Raw genomic sequence first — 24846 nt, 5'->3', positions numbered from 1 at the left:
GTCGCCTCAGTATAACAGAACAGCACCCAAAAAACCTTTCATTCATACATAAAAGGGAATACGCTGAGTTTGAGGACCCTAAATTTCGTAGAAAAATCGATACCCGGTTAAAATACATAAATTTGTTTTATAATAAAGCTTGATTCCTCATAGTCCGACAATTTCATAATGTACAATACAGTCAAACCTTGATAATCAAGAAACCTCTATAAGTGAGAGACTCGTCAGGTCCCGGGATTTTTCTAGTACAAAACCTCTATAAGCGATAGTTGTTTTTTCTTGACCATACCATCCTAGAGATGAACTTAGGTTTTGGTGCCAAACTGACAACATGATATCAAGGCAAACTACGTGTCGTGGTACCAAAACACTGGTGTTGTACACTTAGATACTCATGATTTAACAGCGGTTAATATGATTCTAGCCAGTTTCTCTTTTACAACCCTAGGAGCACCGAGAATCTGAACCATTTACACACTGTTTTTCAGTTGCATTGTTTCATAATTTTTCTTCTTCTAAAAAAAACAATTGAACAATGAACAAGTATGAAAACGACAAGTCAATTTTAAGCTTGCTCTAAATTTGCTGAGAAAAAATTAGAAGTTATGCATTAGACTGGCCCATAACACAAAAAAAAACATTATACTTTACGCGGCACCCCCTAGGTTTGTGCCTTTAGGTGGAAAAATGACTTTCTGGAGTTTTCAGGTCATTTGGCAGAATCACGAGCTGGCGCAAAGGACTTGAAATTTGTATGGAGATTTTCGGCAAAATGTTTGAAAAATCGTCATACTTTCACTCTTTGTGTTCTAAAATATGTTTCCAGTATGCTAGAAAGCTCAGAATTTCAGGAATTGTAGTTCAAACAATGACAAACAAGTTTGTAGAAGATTGTGACGCGATATGAGTTCATTGTGGTGAGTTATTCGCAATTGAATGTGTGATTTTCACGCATTTCTTTGATATATCGTGAACGATGTATGGGCTAATAATCGCACTAACTTGATCGCATTGTCTAATCTCAAAACAACGCTCCGTTCATAGTTTTTCAATGCTGTCTTCCAAATTTTTGCAAAGATATTTGTTATTAAATAAGCTACAACTTTGCCGAGGACACAAGCTTTCTATCTGTTATTCTCATTGTGTGACAATGCGATCAAATTAGTACTGATCCGATAGGTCCGATAGGTATATCGATGAAAATTTCATCGCATTTAATGTGAAAAAAAATCACACATTCAATTGCAAATAACTCATCACAGTCAACTCGTATCGCGTGACAATCTTCTGCAAACTTGTTTGTCATTGTCTGAACTACAATTCTTGAAAGTCTGAGCTTTCTAGCATACTGGAAACATATTTCAGAATACAAAGAGTGAAAGTATGTCGATTTTTCATACATTTTGCCGAAAATCTCCATGCCAAATTCACTGAAACTTCCAGAAAGTCATTTTTTCACCTAAATGCACCAATCTAGGGGGTGCCGCGTTGAAAAAAATGTTGTAAATATCATCCCATACACATTTGGGCCAGTCTATGATGCATTTTGCATATTTGAAGCGTTTTTAAGCAGAAAAGACTATTAAATCCGTTCGAATTTTGTAAGAACATTTGACTTTTATAATATACTTAAGGAATTATTATCACTTTATTATGTTCTTACATTTTCCTTCTAGTCAAAATATGTTCAATTACTTCTAAAGAAGGTCTTTTGAATGGATTTAAGACAATCTCTACAAGGAAAAAGGATTTGTCCAGAACCTCTACAAAAGTGAACCAGGATAGATGGGAAGCTTTTTTAAGCGAGAAAAAAAGTTCGGTCCCCTGGACTCTTGCTTATCCATTTTCGACAGTACATTCCATAACAAAAGAAAAATGCATATGCTTAGTGTTGTTAACACTTAAAAAAACTTCAATATAAAAGATATACAGTCCCCCCACAATCATGGGTCACACACAATTATTAGTCACCGATCATATGAACTGCTGATATCTACTAAACTGAAAGTCATAATAATGCTCACAATTATTAGCCACATAGAAGCCCATGGCAACACCCGAATATCAACATAGAAATCAACAAGTTTCTAACAAACATTTTGGGGCATTCTTTGCTAGAATACATTCAATGGGCATTTGGGTTGAGCTAGCAACCGAGAAATGTTTTATTTTGCTAGCTCAATTATTTGTCACCGATTATTAGTCACAGATCATATGAACTGCTGATATCTACTAAACTGAAAGAAATTATTTCATACAATTATTTTTAGTTTATCGATAATATCATCAAAATGCATTAAACGTATTATGTGTGCGCTTGATAACAGTTAAATTGATGTTTAAAAAGTTTTTATCATACGTGATCTATAAGCTGTCGAACTATTGCATAAAATTCTAATGTTATAAGGTTGACATCTTAAACCGTTAAGCCCCTTATGCGGCTATTTTAAAGATTCCAACCTAATGAATTGGTCTCATATAAGCACAAAGGACAAGTTTACATTTTCTAAATAAAATTGAGCGAATAAAACGCGAACATACAATCAAATTGGGCAAAATAAAAGTGACCCATAATTGTTACAGAATCCACCAAATTCCACACAATCATGGGTCACTTTTTTGCTTGCAAATTAAAACATTTCTCGGTTGCTAGCTCAACCCAAATACCCATAGGCGATGGAAGCGCTGCCGAATTTGGGTGATGGTTTTGCATATTAGTGCCCCAAAATTTTTTGCAAGAATGCCCCAAAATGTTTGTTAGAAACTTGTTGATTTCTATGTTGATATTCGGGTGTTGCCATGGGCTTCTATGTGGCTAATAATTGTGAGCAATTTGACTAATAATTGTTACGGGCTTCAATTTTGACCCATAATTGTGGTTTTAAAAAACGTTAATTGTTTCGCTATTTTTTTTTTTTTTTTTTTTTTGAACAACATTGAAAACAAAAACATATTTGAATTAAAAGTGAAAATATTGAATGACTGAAATTCATGCAAAGCTTGATATTCGGTCAACTAACACCCGAATAAACGAGCATTTTGTGATAAAAGGTTACGTTAAGTGACTAATGATTGTGGGGGAACTGTACTAAAGTCGTGATATGTAAACATAGAAAAAACGATCCTTTAATTAAGAAATCCAAAATATTACAAAATACCTAGGTACGGGTAAAACTACACAATGTTTGATTGATTTTCCTGTCGCTGACTCTCGATTGAAGGCATGGAAATGCTCTCATTTTGGGAGAGGTTTCTGTGTTTTTGGCGTTTTTTTTTGCTCCACCTCGAACGAGGGGTTGGATGGGGAGCATCAACACGATATATGTATGTAGCTTCTCGCACTCGCAGTTATACGAGAACGACGCGATGCAATGTATATTAATAGAACGTGAGGGGGGTTTGGATTAAACATGCTGCAGCTCCCAAAATTGACGTCTGTTCACTAGCTAGACGCCAAGCCGTCACGATCTTTTCAGTCGCATTTTCTCACGCTGTACCGTCGTCGCCGTTCCGGTATTGTTTTTTCCTGCTCTTTTGCATCTGCTGGGGGTCATTCCTCTGCCCTTCGGCTAACTTGTTCTTGGCTCAAAAGTTGGGGAGCACTAATGAGTTTTCTCGTGTATATACAAATGCTTATAGCGACACACTGTGTGTACTTTGTCCAATAACGCCGTCGCGTATGTGTTTGTTTGTATGAATTGCAGTTGAAATGTTCAACGTGCTGGCCCCGTTTCATCAGAACAGTTCCGCAGCCAACAACAACAGTGGCGGTGCTCAGCAGCAGCCGTCCCAACAACAGCAGCAGCAGAATGGAGTAGGTCGCGGAGGAGCTGGACCAAGTGGAGGAGCAGCCGCCATCGTGGTGGAGAATATGCAAGTGACTCAACCCTGCAGTGCGCCATCGTCTCCGACCATCACTTCGCCGGGGGCCCTCAGCTCGACATCATTCTGTTTGCCATCGTCGACGACGACAACAACGACGGCGACCGGAATTGCGGCGTCTTCCTCGAGCAGCAATTCTAGCAGCGTCATTGCCTGCACCACAGCTGCCGATACCGGTGATCCAAACTGGCAGGCCACCAAGAGCACCGTCCGGGAGCGGAATGCAGCCATGTTCAACAACGACCTGATGGCGGACATCCGCTTCATCGTCGGAATCGATGGTAAGTACCCCATACCCCATTTGCTAACAAGTACCCAATCAATCTTGGCTGTGACTACGCCCTGTTTACTCCAAACTGCATCTTCATTATAAACCTTAATTCACACTGTGTAGTTTTTGCAACCCAGACAAGCGATGCATAAAAAAAACAGCGTGCACTCAAAGATGCTCATACACGTGGTTACATAATGTTTTCAATTCAATAAACATACATAGCATACTCTCTATGCTGTTTCATCGCTCCCAACCCCTCAACCATCATAACTAAAATGCTCGTTTGATTGATATGCATATGTTTACCAACCAACACGCGCTCTCTTTTGCCTTTTCTCTCGCATACCAACAGAACAAGTGCAAACCATACCGGCTCACAAGTACGTACTAGCTACCGGGAGTTCCGTATTCTACGCCATGTTCTACGGGGGCCTTGCCGAGGACAAGGAAGAGATCAAGGTGCCCGATGTGGAGCCGACCGCATTTTTAACCATGCTGAAGTGAGTTCCCTCTTCCTAGAAAAGGTTAAATTATTTCACCCCCGATCGAAGTTAAACTTAGTTCTAGATTTCTATCACATAAATTCGTAAACCCAAAAGTAGAGCCAAACTAAATCAATTCCATTTCACCGACAGATACCTTTACTGTGATGAGATCCACCTGGAGGCGGACAATGTGCTGGCGACGCTGTACGTGGCCAAGAAGTACATCGTGCCGCACCTGGCCCGGGCCTGCGTCAACTATCTGGAGACGAGCCTGACGGCAAAAAACGCCTGTCTGCTGTTGAGCCAGTCGCGCCTCTTCGAGGAACCGGAACTGATGCAGCGCTGCTGGGAGGTCATCGATGCCCAGGTATGTCCTAACCATCAACAACAACAACAACAGCAAAAAGCGGTACCCGCTCCAGGGAGCACCTGCTGTGGTGCCAGTGATAGTGGTTCTAAACCTAGTAGTAGTAATAGTAGTCAGAATAGTGCACAAACCTTGTCGGACCGTATGAGGTTGCAAGCTACGTTAGGAAATTGTGTAGATAGTTCGCAAACTGCCCATCCGTCGAGCAGTGAGTCAAGCTGTAGCAGCCCCACCGATATGTCGTCCATATCGAGTAGTAGCTCCATGAGTGTGATATCTGCTGGTCCAGTCAACGGAACGGTAACTTCCGTTTAGATGTACAAAATTAGACATCGACCGTTAGAACTTTTTAAAACTGAGCGGAAACAGATAGGGTTGAATGATTTAATTATTGGGAACATAGAACATCGTTGAACGAAATGTTCACTTCTGCTTGTGTACTACCAAACAAAGATTTTCACGTCAGTAACTTTATTAGTTAGTTGTCACAAAGTTCGAACGATTCGGATGATTTCCATTGGTGGATGTTAGTTAGTGTTGCAACTGTATAGGAAACTAGATAGCTTTTAATCACGCACTTTCGAAGGACTCGAAGCATAGCTTAGACAAAATACGGAATTATACTCTCGGCCATCGGTGTGGCATTATCGATGTTCTTAAAACTACTTAAACGGTATAATATAATGTTTTATGGAATGACCCAAAATATTGAAACTTGAAATGGTAATCGTGCTAGGGATGTGTAGATTTCCGTGTAGTTGTATGATCGTTCTGAATTGGTTAAAAAAATACTAATTTTAAGTAACGTTCACAAAAAAGTTTTCTCTTACACTCAGAGCACCTTTTAAATCTGATTTTGTTGAAGGTTTACATTTTTTTGTGTGAAAAAGTAAATTGTTTTTCAAAAAGATTTCAATTGGCAAAGCATGTGCAGAATTTCAAGAATTAATTTTGATTGGTGTAAAAAAAAGTTTTGATTTTTTACCATTTTTAAAAATTTCACATTTTTAACTTTTGTGATATATTTAACAATTGGTCGGTCTTTGGTTGTTGATTTTTTTTTCAAAATTTCACAACTTTTGAAAAATTCATCAATAATCTTAATCTTGTCTGTTTTGGCATTCTCGAGTTTTTTTAAAATTATTTCTAAAAAGGTCTCGATAATTTATTCAATTCCTAAAATTTCAAGAATAATCTCAGTCTCTAAGTCGATAAGCTTAACAAAAAAAATTGAAAGACATAACCAACTCATTTGCAATATATTAGTTTGCGACTATGTTCAATATTTCCATAATAAGATCAGTTTAAGTTGCTTTTTCGGAAGAAGATTGCGAACGATTTCAAAATTGAATAAGTGTTGTGAACAGAATATCAGGCTAGGCAACGTCGCTTACCGAAAAAATAATATTACCGGTCCTCGGCCAGTAAAAGTAGGGCTAGGAACTTCATTATACCAGCAGAAATACATTTATGTACCAAACAATCGAAAAAATTAGATATAAAGAATGGCTTTCGACAACTAAATTCGGTAGTTTTACTTGATAGATTGTTGACATTTTCCCTAATGTTTTCTTGGTGTTGTTCTGTTTCTTTTTTTCTTGAATTTCCTTCGCTGAATCTGTTCCTGTTCCCATCGTCAGGCGGAGATGGCCATCAAGTCCGAGGGCTTCGTCGATATCGATCTGAAGACGTTCGAGACCATTCTGGCCCGGGAGACGCTGAACTGTAAGGAAATTCATCTCTTTGAGGCGGCCCTCAGTTGGGCCCACTCGGCCTGTACCAAGATCGACATCGAACCAACCTCAGGGAACTTGAGACAGGTTCTGGGTGGGGCTCTATATCTGATCCGGATTCCGACGATGTCATTGGAAGAATATGCCAACCGGGTGGCCCAACTTGGAATTCTCACGAACCAGGAAACGATCGATATTTTTCTCAACTTTACCGCCAAGAACAAACCGAAGCTGACGTTTCCGGTGAAGGCAAGGGCTGGCCTGAAGACTCAGCTGTGTCATCGATTCGCATCCTGTGCCTATCGTAGCAATCAATGGCGCTACCGGGGCCGATGCGATTCGATCCAGTTCTCGGTAGACAAACGGATCTTTATCGTCGGTTTCGGGTTGTACGGATCTTCGACGGGGGCAGCCGATTACGATGTCAAGATTGAGTTGAAGCGATTAGGCCGGGTTCTGGCTGAGAACAATACCAAGTTTTTCTCGGACGGATCCAGCAATACGTTCCACGTGTTCTTCGAAACTCCGATCCAGATCGAACCGGAGTGCTTCTACACGGCCTCGGTTGTGCTGGACGGAACCGAGCTAAGCTTTTTCGGTCAAGAGGGAATGAGTGAAGTTAGTGTTGGAACGGTAACCTTCCAGTTCCAGTGTTCGTCTGAAAGTACCAACGGAACCGGAGTCCAGGGTGGACAGATACCGGAACTAATCTTCTACGGACCGATGGGAACCAGCAGTGGAAATGGATCTAGCGGGGCCCCGCATGGAACCGGGGCAATTTCCGGTAGCAGCAGCAACAATTCATTGAACAACAACAAACCAAGCGGAACTGGACGCGGTGGATCTTCCGGGGCCAAGAACTCCTGCAATGGAGGAGGAACCATGAACAGTGTCTACGCTGATAATGGACCCAACGTGCTGAACAACAACGGCAGCAACGGGCTGGGAGCACTGGCCCTGGTCAACAGTGAAAGTGACTGAAGTTTAATTAAATTCGAGAGGAAAAAATTTCCTGCTCGAAGCTCGGAATATTACTGAGATTTCCAATGGCAGAGCGTGTCGATGCCGGGAAAGTTCTAGGAACGCGACACGCTCCCCTCAATTTGTGGAAACCAAAACTGATCATGAACCGAAAACGAATATCGCTCATTTTTTGGAGTGATGAAATTAAAAATTTGAAATTTAGCAGCATGTAAAAGCAGCATTTGTGCACGTAGAAATTTCAACTTGTATATCTATTAGCCAATAGGGAAGTTTAAGAAACTTAAAAAAACGTAGAGAAAAAAGATTACAATATAAATCAAACGAGTTGAAGGATATTCCGATTGGCGTGAACGAACTCGGGTATTCATCTTGTCAGACAAATCTAAATAAAACCAATACTACAGAATACCCATTGTTTATCAAGTGGTTACTCTATTTTTTTATTTCTGGAATTTTCATCCATTCGGATGATTCATCCATATTTCCGAAAAAAAATCTATCAATAACTTGTACAGGAGTGTAACACAAAAATGCTTCAAAATTCTGGAGGTGTTACGAATTTGGAAATTCAGAAAATTCTAACAATCCCTAAACATTTTGCATTTTCTAAAAATTTGCCCAAACAAGCACAAATAATTGCTGAGAATCTGGTGTTACAGATTTGAATAAATGAAAGCTTCATCAAATTATGAATAAACAAACTTTAAAATCCAGCTTTTATTCAGTTTTAACAATTCGAGTCCCATACCTAAGCATCTCTAAGAACTCGAAAGAAAAAATTTAAGCTTAAGTCTAAGCATTTTATTGTTTCAGAATGTAATTTGATGCACGTTTCCGATGAGTACGACGAATTTGTTTGCATAATTTTGATTGATCCAAACATCCAACAAAAAGGCATACCGAATAAGTGCGATTTCTAACAAATTTAATTACCTATGACGAATCATTTATTTATAAGGACCTGAGACTTATTTGAATGTTAAGTTCAATTTATTTTATTGATATTTTAGAAGAAACAAAACACTGATTTATCACTAGTCACTAAGAGGACGAGAATTTTAAGTAAGATAATAATTTGTTTCAAAGAATTTAACAGCAAGCTGTCATTCTTCTTTAAAAGTGGATAATACATAAGTTCGTTTCGTACATGGTTGAAATGTGTTGCTATCAACTATTCGTTTTTTATAAACATTTTGTTTAAAACTCTAGAAAAACCATGTTATCAAATCACAAATACTATAGTCACCAGAAATGTAAAATAAGATACAGTTGATCATGTTCACAGTTGAAAAAAAAGTATTTGAAACAAATGAATTCAATGATGAAAATTTAACATAAACGAACTAACACTACCCAGATGCTAAGCAAACGCAGAGAGTCAGCAAAAGTAAACACACTTGAAAAAGGTTTCGGCTGCAGTTGCAGCAATAACACAGAAAAGGAATAATGATATGCCTCACACCCTGACAAAACAGAAAGGAACCAACAGAAAATACCAAGGTTTTTGACTGACATGATTGTTCAAAAGAATCAACCGGAAATCGTGAAGGGAAAATATAACTTATACTAACAAACAAATATCTCTTCAAATCTATTTTGATCTTGAGAAACTTTTCAAACTAAAAATAAGTTAAAAATGCATACATAAAATCCTATTAAATATATTGAAAGTAGCAGAAACTATTTATATTGAAATGACACAAATAAAATTATGAAAAAACAACTTAGTAGCAGGACGATTTCTGTTTTCCGAATGAAAAAAAAAAATGAAAAAATCCGAAAGTACACATAAGAAAGAACACAAGTTACAAAAACAAAGGCAGCCTTAACAAAGCCCGGTACTACTACAATAATTTTGGATGTTCTAGTAAGTGTTCTTTGCTGGTCTTTTCTTTCTCTGAAAAAAATTGGAACAGAAAAAACTATTTTTTTTGCTATCAATAATTGTTATTGAATGTTCATTTTTTTTTAAATCTTAGTCAAAAATGATTTTCAAACAGAAATGTTTAAGCAATTGTTTTAGATTTTGTTTTTAATTGTCAATTTGTGAAGTGGACAAAAGTGAAATGTTCATAAAATGTATCTGATGACATCTATTGTAGTCGAGAATTAAACCCACATAAAAAAACACACACTCAACACTTGGTGGATGATTGTTTGCATCTCCTATTTGTAATGTTCCAAACAAGAAATACAAAAATTATATATTGTAGAACAACAAAAGTACTGAATAAAATGCTATTGTAGATTTCGCGTAGTAAATTTTGTTGATCCGAAACAGAGGGAACCTATTATCAAGCGTCCTAAAATGTACTTTTGATCCAAAAATTTTATTCCATTATTGGGATGAATAAGCCATTGTTATGGTTAAATTTTCTTCAGAAAAAGAAGAAAAAAAAGCAGTCATTCTTGTGATTGTGGCGCTTTTTCAATAGTATACCACAAGCGAAAGAGAAAATTTTCTGCTTTTATGTATTATTAAATGATGGTTTCATTTGACATACAAATGGGTCTCTCAGAAACCTATTTACGACCAAGGTTGCCGAAATCACAGAAAAATCTGTATTATCACAGAATTTTGAGCAAATTTCCGTTACAGAATCTTTGTCACAGATCACAGAATTTTTGAAAAAATATCACATAGTTCATAGATTATCTATATTTTGTACTGATTTCCATAAATTATAAACTTTTATGTCCCTTTCGACTTTTTATTTCTGACTTCAATTCATGAAAATATGAAAGCAAGTTTATGTAAATTGATTTTTGTCTTTTAAAACTGTAAGAAGTTATAATTTTGTTGATGTTTCACATGATTTCCCGATTAACTTTATAGTAATAGCGTCACAGAATTTTAGGTTTCAATCACAGAACTTGAGAACTTTCGAGCTCTCAAGCTCAGCTTTTTTCGACAACCTTGACTAAGACTACTTGAATAGATACTACAAAGCAGTGAAAACTGCTAAACCATAAAATTCTATCTTCCACTTGCAGAGTACTATTGAACAATCGAACACTACTACCAATAAGAAGCAAAAGAAACGGTTAATCCATATAGTTTACAGGTGCTTGCCAAAGAGGATCTCCAAGAAAAAGACACAATGATTCCTCTCCAGACGACCAGATTGAAGAAGACGATCTTCTTCGATCTGAGAATATTTGGTGACACGGATGGCGGTGAAGGTACGATAGCAGGTAGATGTTTATACTATTGTATATTTTTAGGAAGACAAATCCCCGTTATTTTGCGGCTTTATCGGTGAGGTTTTAAGAGTTGAAATAAAATACTTCTATGATGATTGTGTAGCTTTTTTAACATTTCTTTTAGATAGGTTGTAAAATACCCTAAATCATTTGAAAATTTTGACAAATCTGATATTTTATAAATATTGAAAATAAATATACCTAGCTCAACAATTATTATTAATCCTACGCCTATTACAAAATCTCATGCCAAATTTGGGCCAGATGGGATCACAGGAAGGGGTCACTAACGAGCCTTAAGTTTGTATGGGATTTTAAGACATTTTGTTCGGGAGAAACATGAAAAACCGGTTTTTCATCAATAAGTTTAGTTCCCTTAGGTCGATTTCTTTTGAATAAAGTTTTTTTTAAAGCTCAAATTATGACAAATATTTCATCCCAAGACCATACCATTTTTTCATGTTTCTCCCGAACAAAATGTCTTGAATCCCGTGATCCGATCTGGCCCAAATTTGGCATGAGATCTTACCGATATACCGCAATGTTTACCGAACAAACTGTAAAAAGTTATCAATTTTTTGTTTTTATTACCGAACGTTCGGTAATTTTTTGCTTAATGTAAGCAAAATAATTGAATAAGTATTTCAACCGAACATCCGGTCATTTTCCGATGGATATGTAAAGTAAAACAAATCGATGTGTCCGACCATATTTTGGAAATGAGGGAGGTTTCATAATGAATCTGGTTGGTCGCTCAGCTCTTCTAGAGTGTCAATATTGGAAGTCTGACGGCTTATAACTTTTTCTAGCGCATTCTAAATGGCTATTGAAAGGTTCAATAAATCAATTATAAAAAATTTTACTATCAGAACCCCCAGAAGTTTTTTTAAAACATATTATGTGAACTCACCTATCGAGGGAATGTTGATACAGAGGGCCTGCGACAATTTCAAGTAAGTTCTGCCAAGCTCGTAGCAGCAAATTTGCAGAACATCACTGATGTCGATTAAAAGATCTGCAAAGTAGAAAAAAAATTAAATAGTCGCTCAAACATTAAAACTCTAATCAAACAAATCTTACGCGAAGTTCCCTCGGTACGGCACGTGATGTACACGCAGGCCGCATAGATGTGAGTGTTCCGGCGACCCCGGGTCAGATGCCGGATTAGGGCCATCTTGAAGAAGTTGCACGCCGTCTCGATACAGTGGTTATTGAGATGCAGTTGGTGGCACAGGTGCGTTATACCCTGCCGCGCCTTTCGAAGCGTCACTTCCCGCGATTCAGTTCCGGTTCCCACGTGGAACTTTCCGTAGGCCGTTGCCCCACCCTTGGAATCGGACGCCACAAACTGACCCACCGCACTCGACGCCCCGTGAGCATTTTCTTCAAATTGAACCTCCGAAACGATAATATTGTCTTCCAGCACCGAACCGCAATTGGTACAGACGGCATCGCCGCGGGCGTTGTCCACCTCGATATCGGCACTCCCGCAATTGTTACACTTTCGCCCGGAGGACATTTTCACCCGACTAGCACTTGATTACGCGTCTTGGAACCGAATAAAATGCCGAAACGAATCCGGATTACCGACTATTTTTGTGCAACGCGAGTTTTGTTTTGCGCACCGCAGCGAGAAAAATGCATCAAAACAAACAGAAAGCAAAACTTTCGGTTGAGGGAAAAGACAGTGCAGATTAGGGATGCCATTTTCTTCAAAATTTGAAATATTAAAATGAAATAAATTAACGATCGTAAATTGATTTTTTTTTCTATCGAATTGATTTTATGGATTTTATCGTTGCTGCCGTTCGTAAATTATAACAAACGTATGCAAAAGCATTGGAAAATGATTTCACATCTTCTACCAAAAAAAAAATTCGAATGATGCATCACCCAGAAAAAAATAATTTACGGAAACGCCGTGATACTATTTAAAATTTTTTTTGTATCAAAATTTCTAAAAAAAAATAATGTGCTAATTTAAATCTGATTCCAATTTTATATAAGTTAAATTTACTGAATTTGAAAATCAGCCTTAAACTGAATTAATTACGAAATCACTGAAAAAAATATCTGTTTGCGAAAATAAATTCAAATACCTCTAAAGGGCCGTTCAAATACCACGAGGACAAAAAAAAATTAACCCTCTCCCTCCATCCGTTGGCAAGCATGGACATTTAATTAAAGCCTACCCCCCCCCGTTTTGTCCTAGTGGACAATTTGAAGAAACTTCTAGTTCAATAATTGTTAAAAAACACTGCTTGTTGGCAGTTTGTACTTGATATACCTTCCTACTTGATTTCGCAATTAATTTCAATTTTCTATAAAAAAATATTTCATCACAGTTGAAATTTTATTTTAAAATTATTCGAATTACGAAGGAAATCAAATTCAGTTTCCCCGATATACCTATATAACCGACAGTTATGAAGAGTAGGTAGAATATGATGGATGACTTTTAGTTGTTTTTCAAATTATCTACTCTCAAGCAATCCTATAACACTAAATGTACCGGAAGGGGCCAAATGACATTTTTTGAACTTCAAATGAATTTAACTCCTACTATAATTGTTTTTACCCAAATTTTTCTACATTACTATTTTAATTTTCAAAATGCATGACATGACTCAAATATGTTTCTTAGACAATATTCAGCTACAATCATTTATTTTAGAGTTATTCAATGTCGAAGATTTTTTTTTGAAACACACATGGCTGTAAGGCAGTTCACACTTCACAAGTTCATTTACTGCTCGAGAAAGCTGAAGTTAGAAGCTATGTGTTCCAGTCACAATGGAATTTTTTTGAAAAGTGTTCCAAATCACTTAACGCAATTTGTGGTATTCTGGCATCTTAAGATTTATTAATCACGAAACACAGAATTTTTGACGAGTCTTCAAAGCTAGCTGTTTTTCAAGTTTTTTTATCAATCTGCATTTTCTGAGACTGTTCTAGCAACTCAATTCGACTTTATACTAGATTTTGAATATGCAAAAGCATCAGTAAATTTCAAAGAAAAAAAAACAATGCACGATATTTTCAACAATAATTATCTTTAATATCTTTGAAGCAAGAAACAAAGGAAAAGGTAAAGTTTCAACTGAGAAATCCACGAACGTTTAAAAAATTCTTCAATGCCGTTTTTAAGGGATTCAATGTTTTTACATATGGGACAGTCTTGTCGGGAGCAGCAACATGTCTTTATAAACGTGGAGATTTCCAAAAAAAATCTAAACTTCAAAGTTTAGTCTGAATTTTTAAATCTAAACGAAAATAATGGAATATATGGTTTCGGATTTGAGAGAAGTATAATACACGTTGAATCATTGCTATAATTTCATTTATTTTAAATACCCTTACTCAGCACTTGAAAGTTTTAAACACTACAGTGACAAAATTGATTATTTTACATGTCCACTTCTTAGGCTTTCATCTCTTCATTTTTAAAGAAATCATCTAATTTCAGCTTAGTTGTAAAGAAGATTATTTTGAACAGCTCGAGCCTTTGTATTTTTAGGCTGTATTCTTCGCTCATTCCACGTATTTAGCAGTAAAGTTTATTTCCTATAATGATTTTATCACACTAAATTCACACAGACACACACACACACCCAGCGCCTGGTAAGCAAAAGCAAATCTATCCTACACTGGACCAAATATACTGGACATTTTCTCGCTACAGATCTCGTTCCGTTCACTGCCGTTTAGTTGTAAATAGCTAAAAATATAATACTCACATTGTTTCGTTTATTCACTTTATTCTACTACAGTTAGATAGTCCTTAAACTTCGTACTTTACTACGCTGGTAGGAAAAGAAAAAAATTGGGACTTTTTCTGGGAGTCACGTAACGTGACTTGCCAAATTGAAGCTCGTAATGCTAACTCCAGTAATACCTTTGGAATAGCTTACCCTAACTTACTTTTCTATGAGTAAGCATTTTCTAGGACCAGGAAGTCAAACTGAAATTTTGCGATTAACGTTACGTGACTCTCAGAATAAGCCTCATTGGGGCTTATTCTGCGACGCGAGTGACGTGACTCACGAAATTTCATATCGTTTTGCTGGCTTAAATAGCCTCTCTAGTCTCGAAATTTTCGTTCGGACGAGCTGATATTGGTCTTCAGAACTCATTGATACACAATTTTTTTTTGCTGAAGCATTTTCTGGAGTCAGGACGAAGAAGTGAAATTTCGTGAGTCACGTCACTCGCGTCGCAGAATAAGCCCCATTATGTACACGAGAGCTTCTCCACCCGAAATCACTTTTATGTGTAAGTAGGTGATTTGGATTTCTCATTTTGGTTATTAGTAAACTTTTTGTAAATAAATACCGCTTCCAGACCCTTACGCCTGTAATCGTTATACCGGGTCCTATTATTGTTAATTTAACTTTTATCTATAGGTAATTATTTGCTTAGCTACTAACCATACTATTTACTCTCTTCGCGCCTTTGTTAACCTAAATTGTTTCTTAAATTTGTATATAGAGAAGTTATTTAATAGAATTGTCATATCACTAAGCCGATTCAGCCCGGGAATTGTGGAGCTTTCTGGGCTATCCGCTCGATATTTTTATGCAAAGTTACTGTTTTATACTTAATTTAGTGGGAAAATGGGAGATTGAACAAAGTAAACATTAATCTTTCAATTATATTGACAAAATTGGCTGTAGTTTTGGGTTGTTTTAAATTGGATCAAGATTCCTTCGTTAAGTAAAGACAATCCAATTTCACGATGATGACAACGCATAAAACATCAGAACGAATCTTTTATTTTTGAGAAGTGTATTCTTTTCTTGAGTCACTTGGGATAAAAAAAAATCATTTTCTTTTGATAAGTACCGATTACTCATCTTCTGAAAGTTTGTCGTCATTCAACTGTAAACTTATTCTTCTAGTTCTTGCGATCTCAAATAAAACTGATAATCCACAATTGCAATTTCCCTAGCATGTTAAGGGCTGTAGAATTGTTATTTGGTCCTCTAAGCAATCAGTCCCTTTCCAAGTTCTTCCTTTTCTGCGGCAAGTTGCGCTGCACGCCGTTTTTTGTTTCTTCGAATGATCGGCATGAATCCCCACAAGGCGGAGCCACCGAGAAGCGTAAATCCGAGCGCCGTGAACAGCGGCTGATATCGGCCAATGGATTCGAAAATGACTCCACAAATGGGCGGCCCCACGAGCTGCAGGATGCCGTTCACAAACAGGCTGATCCCGTAGGAAGAGGTCAGTCGTTCGGTACCGAGCATATCGGCCATGATGACAGCGGTAATGCCAACGTACGTTCCCGATGCCAGTCCAAAGAGTGCACAGAACACACTGACCATGGTGTAGGAGGTGGCCAGGGGTAGCATGGCCAGTGCGAGTCCCGAAATCGACAGTCCACCAACGAAATACCACGTTTTCGGTATAAGATTGGTGTCCGAAAGAGCTGAGCCTCCAATACGGCCCACCAGATCTAAGGTAGAGACAATTGACAACAGATAGGCGGCCAGACTTTTGTCGAAGCCGAGCGTGATTGCGTAAGCAGGTAGCAGGATGATGAAATTCGTATACCCGATAGCGTTGGTTGAATTGGAAATCAGAATAACCAGATATGTTGGGTCCTTGAGCAGGGTAAGATCGAAGAATTTAGACCGATTGGAATCGTCCTGTGATTTGTCACCAGGTTGCTTGGAGGATGGTTTAAAACTATCCGCGATCGATCTGAGAGACAGATGAGAAGCGAATTCTCTTGGTTGATGAGTCGACAAGGTGCTTCCATGATAGGGTGTGCTGATGTATTGGAAACTGCTAGTTGATGGAGACCGCTTGGGTCCTCCTCGCTGGATATTTCGCATAGAGTTCAGCCTCGACAATCGAAGATGGGAGCCTTGCGTTTCGCTCAGTTGGCTCGTGAAAGTGAGATTACGATGTTCATGTCGAATTGGAGTACTGATCTTCCTGGTACGGCTACTGAATTCATCCTTTTGATAAGACATGGGAACTGCTGCAGCCGAAACACTCCTAGCGAAGCTGTCTATTAGACCGTTCTTCGGATTGTAATTGAAGACATCCGGTGATTTGTGCTCCATCGTCGGTGTTTCCGCCGGGGTATCATCTCCCGTAATCATAAACTTAGGTTTGATTGCAGGTCTATCGATTTCTTGGATAACTGCTAGATCTTCATTCGTTTCCGACTCTTCCAAAATCGTGTCATCTTCCATTAGTTGAGCAGTTTCCTTTACCTTCTTTACCCTTTTCATGTGTTGCTCTACTGGCTGATAAAAAATAGCAGCCACCCATACATTTAATGTTATACCACCCATGATCATACACGCTCCCCGATATCCAAAATTGACCAGCAAATACCTCAACACCGGGGGTAAAATAATCGATCCAAGTGCACTTCCAGATATACACAGCCCATTGGCCAAACCACGCAGTTTTACAAAATAAGACGTAACTATATACACCGTAGGTGGAAACGCAAGACCAGCTCCAGTCCCCACCAACACACCGTAGCTCACGTACAGAAAGTTCACAGAGGTCGCCCAGTACGTGATGATCATCCCAGCCGCCGCAAAGGTTCCTCCAATGATCGTTACAGTCCGGTAGCTGTACTTCACCGATAGGATACTAGACAGCGGTCCCAGCGAACTGTACAGAAAGTAGCACAACGCCGGAATCCACGCAGCGGCCGACGGTGTCGCCTGGAATGCTTCTAGAAACTCCACAAACAGGACGCCAAAACTCTTGATCGTACCAGGTACTAGGATGTTAACTAACATGGAACCGGCCAGCACCAACCAGCCCCAGCCACCGTCCGGAGGCACCAGCTCGTACTCGTCGTCGCCTTCTTCGTCCTCCTGCTTCGAGGGGGGATTGTCTTTGGCCTCCTTTCCTTTCGCATCGCCCAACGCGACTTTACCGTTGACCATGGTTTGTGCGGCCAGTTCCTTTCCATTGCTGGCGGTTCCGTTGTGGTTCAATCGTGCCGGTGACGGTCTCGGGCTGCTGTCGGTCACCTTGTCACATTGGATTTTAACTGTGGAATAGAGAAAAAAAGGTCAATCAGTAAAAGAAATGCGAAAATTTTCAATTTTTTTTTGCAAATCTAAATTGTCGAGCACAATTGTTTTCATCTCCTTGTTTCGTGTGGTTCAATGACGACGCCGGCCAAGTCCATGTAGTCGATAGTACATAGAAATGTGCAAAACATGTATGAAGATCGTTATTGTTTTGCGGAGACTAGTTGAACACCATCCCCAAATGAATGTCACCTTTTTTAACGGGTTAATATAAATGCTCCGTTGTAAGAACTTCATTTTTAGCTAGTTCCCGATCACGATATTCAGGATTAAGCAAAGACACTAATTTCTCATTTTTTGTAAATAAAATATGTCTTAGGTAGAAAATAGTGTTTTTTTTAATTCTTGTATAGACGTTGAATTTTACTGAGTTTCAGTATCGGAAAGTTTGTTTTCAAACAGAAAATGAATTGCCTCGATCTCTGATCGATCTTTGCTGTGGGGACGATCTGATGTGGGAAGCCCGGAAAACTTGAACTAGTGCCAACTTGTATCGTATATGGCAAGAAGATTCTGGTTAAATGACGGCCACGGTCATCAAATTCCGAGAGAAGATGACGCATCCGATAATATCTTTCTCTCAACGTAAACCTTCGATGACAATTTACTATTGGTGCCGATATTCATCGCTAATTGTTTTTGAACTGTAGAACACGAACGATGAATGTAAAGATGTAGTACACCGAACAACAGAATTTCGTTATCCAAGGAGTGACGATGTAGATTCCTTCTTTTCATGCTATAATTGTTTCGTGAGAATTAGATGTGGATGTATAGCGTTGTCTTATACCTATAGTAAAGTTAACATCAAATACGCTCATTGATTGATGGCAGTTAAATCACTATTATAAGGTTCCGTTCCTCTAGCGAAATCTTAATTTTTTAAGACAAACCCTTTATACTAAATTTTCAGCAAACCAAAGCGAACTGATTTGTTTAATCTATTGTATAAGTACGGTTTGAAATTAAATAAGTAAGACTAGCGTCAACTTATTTGGTGTTTGAACAGAAACTTAAATCGTTGATAAGAATGGCAAACAGAAGTGATCTGAAATGACGTCCTTGAGGCACACCCGGGAAAGGATTAAAGGTGGGTGTCGACCCTTATAACTTCTGATTTTCCATAAAAGGTTTAGAACGTTGACTGCTATGTCTAATAAAATTATCGTTTTGATAATCATAAACAAAAACCTTGAATTCGACAACCGCGAATCATCCGTCATAAAAATGATAACAAAACCAAGCTGTTATCAACAGCAATAGGAAGAATTCGGATTTCGGTGGTGCCCATCAATCGAGATAAAGATTCGGGCGGAGACCTTGAAATTCGCGCACTGCGTATCATTCGCAAAACATCCAATTGCGAATCAGAACAAACAGCCATCAATTGAGATCTGTCCATTTTTATTTAAGTTCGTTATCGTCCACAGGCCTCCGAGTATCGGCGATTGATCATTACGCGCGGAAAGCGCGTGAACCATTTAATTGACATCGAAACCCATAACAGGGTAGACCTTTGTTGTTACGGTCCCAATCCGAAACGTTACGTATAAGGTGCGGTATTTCCTGAATCATTGAACCGAATGACTCGAAAGAACTATCATTGCCGACGAACGGGATAAATTGAATCAATTGAAAGCGTTCAGCATATTGTGGAGACCGACAGATGCAAAACAATTTGTTTTCAAATTTATTGCGTCAATTGTTGTGAGTTGATCGTTGATTTGTTGTTTTGACAAATTTCAATCTTGACGAAATGTTCGAGAAGAGAGAAATGCTCTTATCTGAACGTTCCAATTTATTTGCGAATGATTTTGAATAATGCGTCCCTCCATCAGTTGAAATACTCATGGTTTTGGACATCTTCAAATTGAACAACAAATTGTGTCAGGATGGGCGTTGAAATTCATAGATCAACACAATTTATTTTTTCTGTGCGTGCTGCCAAGAAGATTTTTCAAAAATTAAAATTTGCCTACAAAGCCCTGTTTTTTCCACTATCGGTGAATAACATATTCTTTCAACATTAAATTACAAGTGGGATGTTGGACAAAGTTGCCAAGATTTGGGAACATTCTTGATTCCACAGATTCCTAAGCACATTTGGCCAAAAAATTTCACTGTTCTACAAATTTAAAACAGATTTTCTAAATTCAATTTTCATACTTCTGTGATTTCAACGGTGATTTATGAAAATATATATGATTAATTCCAACAATGTTGGTCACTCTAAAGCGAACGCAATAGTTGTTTATAGATAAACCCCTCGTACCGTTTTCATCGTTCCTATTGTTCAAAGTTGCTAGTTTGTCTTTATTGTTTTATTGTTGCTGAATTCCGCGGGAAAAACTGTAATGGTGAATGACCCTACATTGTCTCAACCCTTATTATTTTAAACCTCGAGAAGTGTAGACATTTGAAAAAAATGAATGCAGTAATAACGTGTAAATTATTTGTGCGGAAATATCCTGGGACGAAACAATATATATATACTAGCTGACCCGGTGTGCTTTGCTACACCTTCCAAAAAATATTGAAATTTGTGATAACTTGTTATTTAACTTTTCATTTATTTGCACAGAATTTTCAATTCAATTTCAAAATAATTAAAATGTTTTTTCAAAATAAAATTGCAATTTTTTTTATTTGGATATCTTAATATTTTTTAATCCGTGTTTTAATCCTTTTCATGACTCCGGATTTTTTTGCTTCATAAGTTTATAACCCAAAATATTTTATTTATATATGGAATTTTTCTGTCCTTTTTTAACGTGGAGAAGGTCTAAAACTGTCATAGAAACATTTTTTTAACAAAATAACGTCACGGGACACTTATTTAACTTATTCGTTCTGGAATTATTATTATTCACAATGTAAGAGTGACCCCCCTAAAGGAAGGAAGGGGGACTCATAACATCAGAAAAACACTTTTTGTAAACAAATACGATCCCATGTCATATATAGCTTCATTCTCGATAAGTTCTCGAGGTATTCAAAAAATGTGTGACCCTCTCCCCACATTATAACTCCCCTCTGGCAAGGAAGGGAGTCTCAAACCATCGAATAAATATATGCTCCCATGCAAATTTGGTACCATTTTCTCGATTAGTTATTGAAATACTAAAATAAACTGTATGAGTGACCCTCTTCCCACTTTTTATCGTTCCTTTAAAAGGAGGGAGGGCTGCTTAACCAACGGAAAAACATTTCTTGGGCTCGAAGTGCTTTATTAGTTGTCGAGTTTTGCTATGAAATTTGTATCGGAGCCCCTCTTCCTACCTATAACCTACCTGGAAGGAGGGGATCAAGATCAAATATTCCGTGTATTCAAACACACTCCCATGCCAAATTTTGTTCCATATGTTCGAGTGTATGATTGATCCCATGTCGTACTTGGTTCCATTTGATAGATAAGTTCTTAGTTTATGCAAAACAATCATATTTGAAAAAAGTCTCAAATAAGCAAATAACCATTTTACGTATCCAAATGCTTTCCCATGCCAGAGTTGTTTCCATTTGCTCGACCAGTTCTCGAGTTATGCGGAAACTTGTAAAGAAGCCCCCCTTTCTCCTTCCTATCTCCCCTCTGGAAGGAGTCAGTAGCACCAAATATTCACAGAAACATTCCTTGTGTTTAAATACCCTCCCAAGCCAAATTTCGTTCCATTTGCTAGGTATGTTCCTGGGTGGTGTAAAAAATTGTAAGGGAGCACGCTTCTCCCTGAAGATTTTCCGACCGGAAAAACGGAGGCTTATCAAAATATCAAAAAAAAAAATATTTCTCGTAATCAAATACTTTTCCTCGCCAAATTTGGTTCCATTTACTTGAATAATTTTCCAGTAATGCTGAAAATTGTAAAGGAGCACACTCCCCACTTTATATCTTCTCAATGGGAGGAAATAGGGGTACCAAATATTCATTGAACTATTTATCGTTCCCAAATACCCTTCCAAGCCAAATTTGGTTCCATTTGCTCGAATAGTTTTCAAGTTATGTAATAAAAAGGGGTTAAAGGTCCCTCCTCTGCTTCCTGAATCTCCACTGGAAGGAGGGAGGGGTCTGAAATAATCATAAAACGATTTCTCGTATTCCACTCCCCTTCCATGCCAAATTTGGATCCATTTGCTTGATTAGTTTTCCAGATATGTAAAAAATTGTAAGGTAGGCCCCCTCCCCCCTTCCTATCTCCCCACTGGAAGGAGGGAGGGGTACCAAACCATCATAAAAACATTCCTCGTACTGAAATACACTTCCATGCCAAATTTGGTTCCATTTGCATGATCAGTTGTCGTGTTATGAAAACTTATCACTATTATTTATATGACCTCCTCCTCCCTTCCAGGAAGAGGGAGGGGTCCCAAACTATTATAGGAACCTTCTCCGGCCTCCAATACCCCCATCTGCCAAGTTTCATGCAAATCTGTTCAGTAGTTTTCGAGTCTATAGGGAACAGACAGACAGACAGACAGAAATTCATTTATATATATATAGATTTTTTTTTGTAATTTCTTTATTAAATTCTCCTGAACCAATCATAGGGGTGCCTCACTCGCCTCAACGCTCAAAATTTCGGTTTCGGACCCTCAAAAATCACCAAAGGGTAAAAGTCGAGATTTGGTGTTATCTCGAAGAAAATTGACAAAAAGTCGACTTTCTGGGACTTTGGAAAACCTGACGTTTTTCGGAAGCCGTCCCTGAAAGTCGATTTTTGGAAAAAAAAAAAATATAATCGGATCTCGTTTCATGCATTTTTAAGTCGTTTGACATAAAAACCAAAATTTCGATTTTCCGAATCTCCTTTTATTTACGTCGATTTTTGATACAATTTTTTTTCGAAACACCAGATTATGCATTTGTAAGTTATTTGGCATCATTATTAAAATTTAGACTTTTCCGATTTCCTTTGGTCCTCCCTTCGTTGATTTTTGGGAACTTTGAGAGCGTAGAGGCACCCCTAAATCAAGTCCGATTGAGCTGAAATTTTTCTCAGGTCAGTTTTTTGGGTCAATCAAATGTATGTGGTTGGTTTGCGGAATTCGACACGATACATTTGGCTGCCACCCTTGTGTACGTGTACAAAATTTTGTGACAATCTGTCAAGTGGTTTTTGAGACAGCTTCCAATACAGAAGCTCATAGAAAAAAAAATTTTTTGGGCAGGATCAAGAAAAATCCAGGGAAGTCCCAGTGACAGATCTAAAACAGGTGGAAATCAAAATATTTAAACCGCATGCGGGGAGATATTTTGAAAAAAAAATCGCAATAGACAGCGATACGAACTCTTTACCGGGTACATGGCAGGTTTTTGACCCGAAATTTTTCGTTGACAAGTCTCGGTTGGATGTTCCGGAGACAACAGAAGGAAAAACATTAAAATTTTGATATCTATTGATGGAGGAAGCTCACGATCTGTGGAAGCTGTAAATCAGTCAGTGTTTCATAAAGATTGACACGACGAATGGCTAAATTTACAAAGAAGACTGCCTACAAATGCGACCATTTTCCCGAATAAAAATTTTTAATCATTTTGAGAGTCAAGCTTAATGAAACAGCAAACATTATCAAAAACAATTTGATAAAAGGGCGGTGAATAACATACATTATAGATGACGCACGTGATGCCTAAAAATTTAAGTCAAAAAACTCGTTGGACGCTATCTCGAAAACCACTTGACAGAACGTCACAAAAATTTGCACATGTACACATTAAATTACTAGGCAGCTTCTCTGACAATTTCATCAATTTAAATTCATGCATTCAAAAGTTATTCACAAAACAAAGTGTTGCATTTTTTCTGAACACACTCCTTATTTCTAAAAATTCTAGAAAGTAAACGAAAGTAATCGATTTGTTCTAAAATTAAACAGGAGTGGATAAAATGTCTCAGTTTCTTCCATTTACACTGTTTTTACATCTCTTTAAAAGGTGATACGGTCAAAATTTGGTCAATATCAACTTGACATATTTCTTTCAATTTTGCATTTAAAAAACCTGAACACCCCTCATTTTGAAGGTGTGTGTGTATTTAGAATGTTGCTCCTATTTTGATTTTGGATCTTCAGTTGTAAAAATGCCGTCCAAGGAAGAAGAGCAGCGTATCAAAATTTTGCTCGCGCATCGCGAAAATCCGAGCTACTCGCACGCAAAACTGGAAAATCGCTAAAAGTTGCCAAATCAACCGTTACAAATGTAATTAAAGTGTTTGGGGAACGTTTGTCGACAGCCAGAAAGTCTGGATCGGGGGGAACTGGAAGCCGCAGAGACGACAAAGAGAGTTGCCGGTAGTTTCAAGCGAAACCCTAACCTCTCTCTCCGAGATGCCGCAAATAAGCTGGGTGTATCGTCTACAACCGTGCATCGAGCCAAAAAACGAGCCGGACTATCGACTTACAAGAAGGTAGTGACTCCAAATCGCGATGATAAACAAAATAAGACGGCCAAAGCGCAATTCCGGAGGCTGTACACGACGATGCTGACGAAGTTTGACTGCGTGATAATGGACGATGAAACCTACGTCAAAGCCGACTACAAGCAGCTTCCGGGACAGGAATTTTATACGGCAAAAGGAAGGCGAAAGGTAGCAGATATTTTCAAGCACATGAAACTGTCAAAGTTCGCGAAGAAATATCTGGTTTGGCAAGCCATCTGTACCTGTGGCTTGAAAAGCAGCATTTTCATAGCTTCCGGGACTGTCAACCAAGAAATTTACGTGAAAGAGTGTTTGAATAAACGACTGCTGCCTTTCCTAAAGAAACACGGTTGTTTCGTACTGTTTTGGCCGGATTTGGCATCTTGTCATTACGGTAAAAAGGCCATGGAGTGGTACGCAGCCAACAATGTGCAGGTGGT

General features: G+C 38.1%; 3 protein-coding genes across 8 annotated transcripts in view; 1 reads left to right on the top strand and 2 right to left on the bottom strand.

Moving 5' to 3' along the window:
* LOC129737734 (BTB/POZ domain-containing protein 6-B-like) overlaps positions 1-9973 on the top strand; it is a 46444-nt gene extending 36471 nt beyond the window's left edge. For all 4 annotated transcript variants that reach the window (XM_055728893.1, XM_055728907.1, XM_055728900.1 and 1 more), the window contains 4 exons: positions 3705-4163; positions 4509-4656; positions 4792-5008; positions 6649-9973. In XM_055728893.1, coding sequence (XP_055584868.1) covers positions 3705-4163; positions 4509-4656; positions 4792-5008; positions 6649-7722 — 1898 coding nt within the window. In that variant the 3' untranslated portion in view covers positions 7723-9973. The remainder of the gene's footprint in view (positions 1-3704; positions 4164-4508; positions 4657-4791; positions 5009-6648) is intronic.
* LOC129737767 (transcription factor IIIB 90 kDa subunit) overlaps positions 1-12566 on the bottom strand; it is a 67542-nt gene extending 54976 nt beyond the window's left edge. For both annotated transcript variants that reach the window (XM_055728933.1, XM_055728938.1), the window contains exons 1-2: positions 12010-12566; positions 11840-11944 (exon numbers count right to left, since the gene is read on the bottom strand). In XM_055728933.1, coding sequence (XP_055584908.1) covers positions 11840-11944; positions 12010-12448 — 544 coding nt within the window. In that variant the 5' untranslated portion in view covers positions 12449-12566. The remainder of the gene's footprint in view (positions 1-11839; positions 11945-12009) is intronic.
* A 1681-nt stretch (positions 12567-14247) lies between these two features.
* LOC129737757 (monocarboxylate transporter 12) overlaps positions 14248-24846 on the bottom strand; it is a 45227-nt gene continuing 34628 nt past the window's right edge. For both annotated transcript variants that reach the window (XM_055728923.1, XM_055728920.1), the window contains exon 3: positions 14248-17953. In XM_055728923.1, coding sequence (XP_055584898.1) covers positions 15912-17953 — 2042 coding nt within the window. In that variant the 3' untranslated portion in view covers positions 14248-15911. The remainder of the gene's footprint in view (positions 17954-24846) is intronic.

Source organism: Uranotaenia lowii, chromosome 1 (genome assembly GCF_029784155.1).
Source record: "Uranotaenia lowii strain MFRU-FL chromosome 1, ASM2978415v1, whole genome shotgun sequence".
Lineage (NCBI taxonomy): Eukaryota > Metazoa > Arthropoda > Insecta > Diptera > Culicidae > Uranotaenia > Uranotaenia lowii.
The sequence above is the reverse complement of the archived record's forward strand: the minus strand, read 5'-3'. Positions and strand labels throughout refer to the sequence as shown.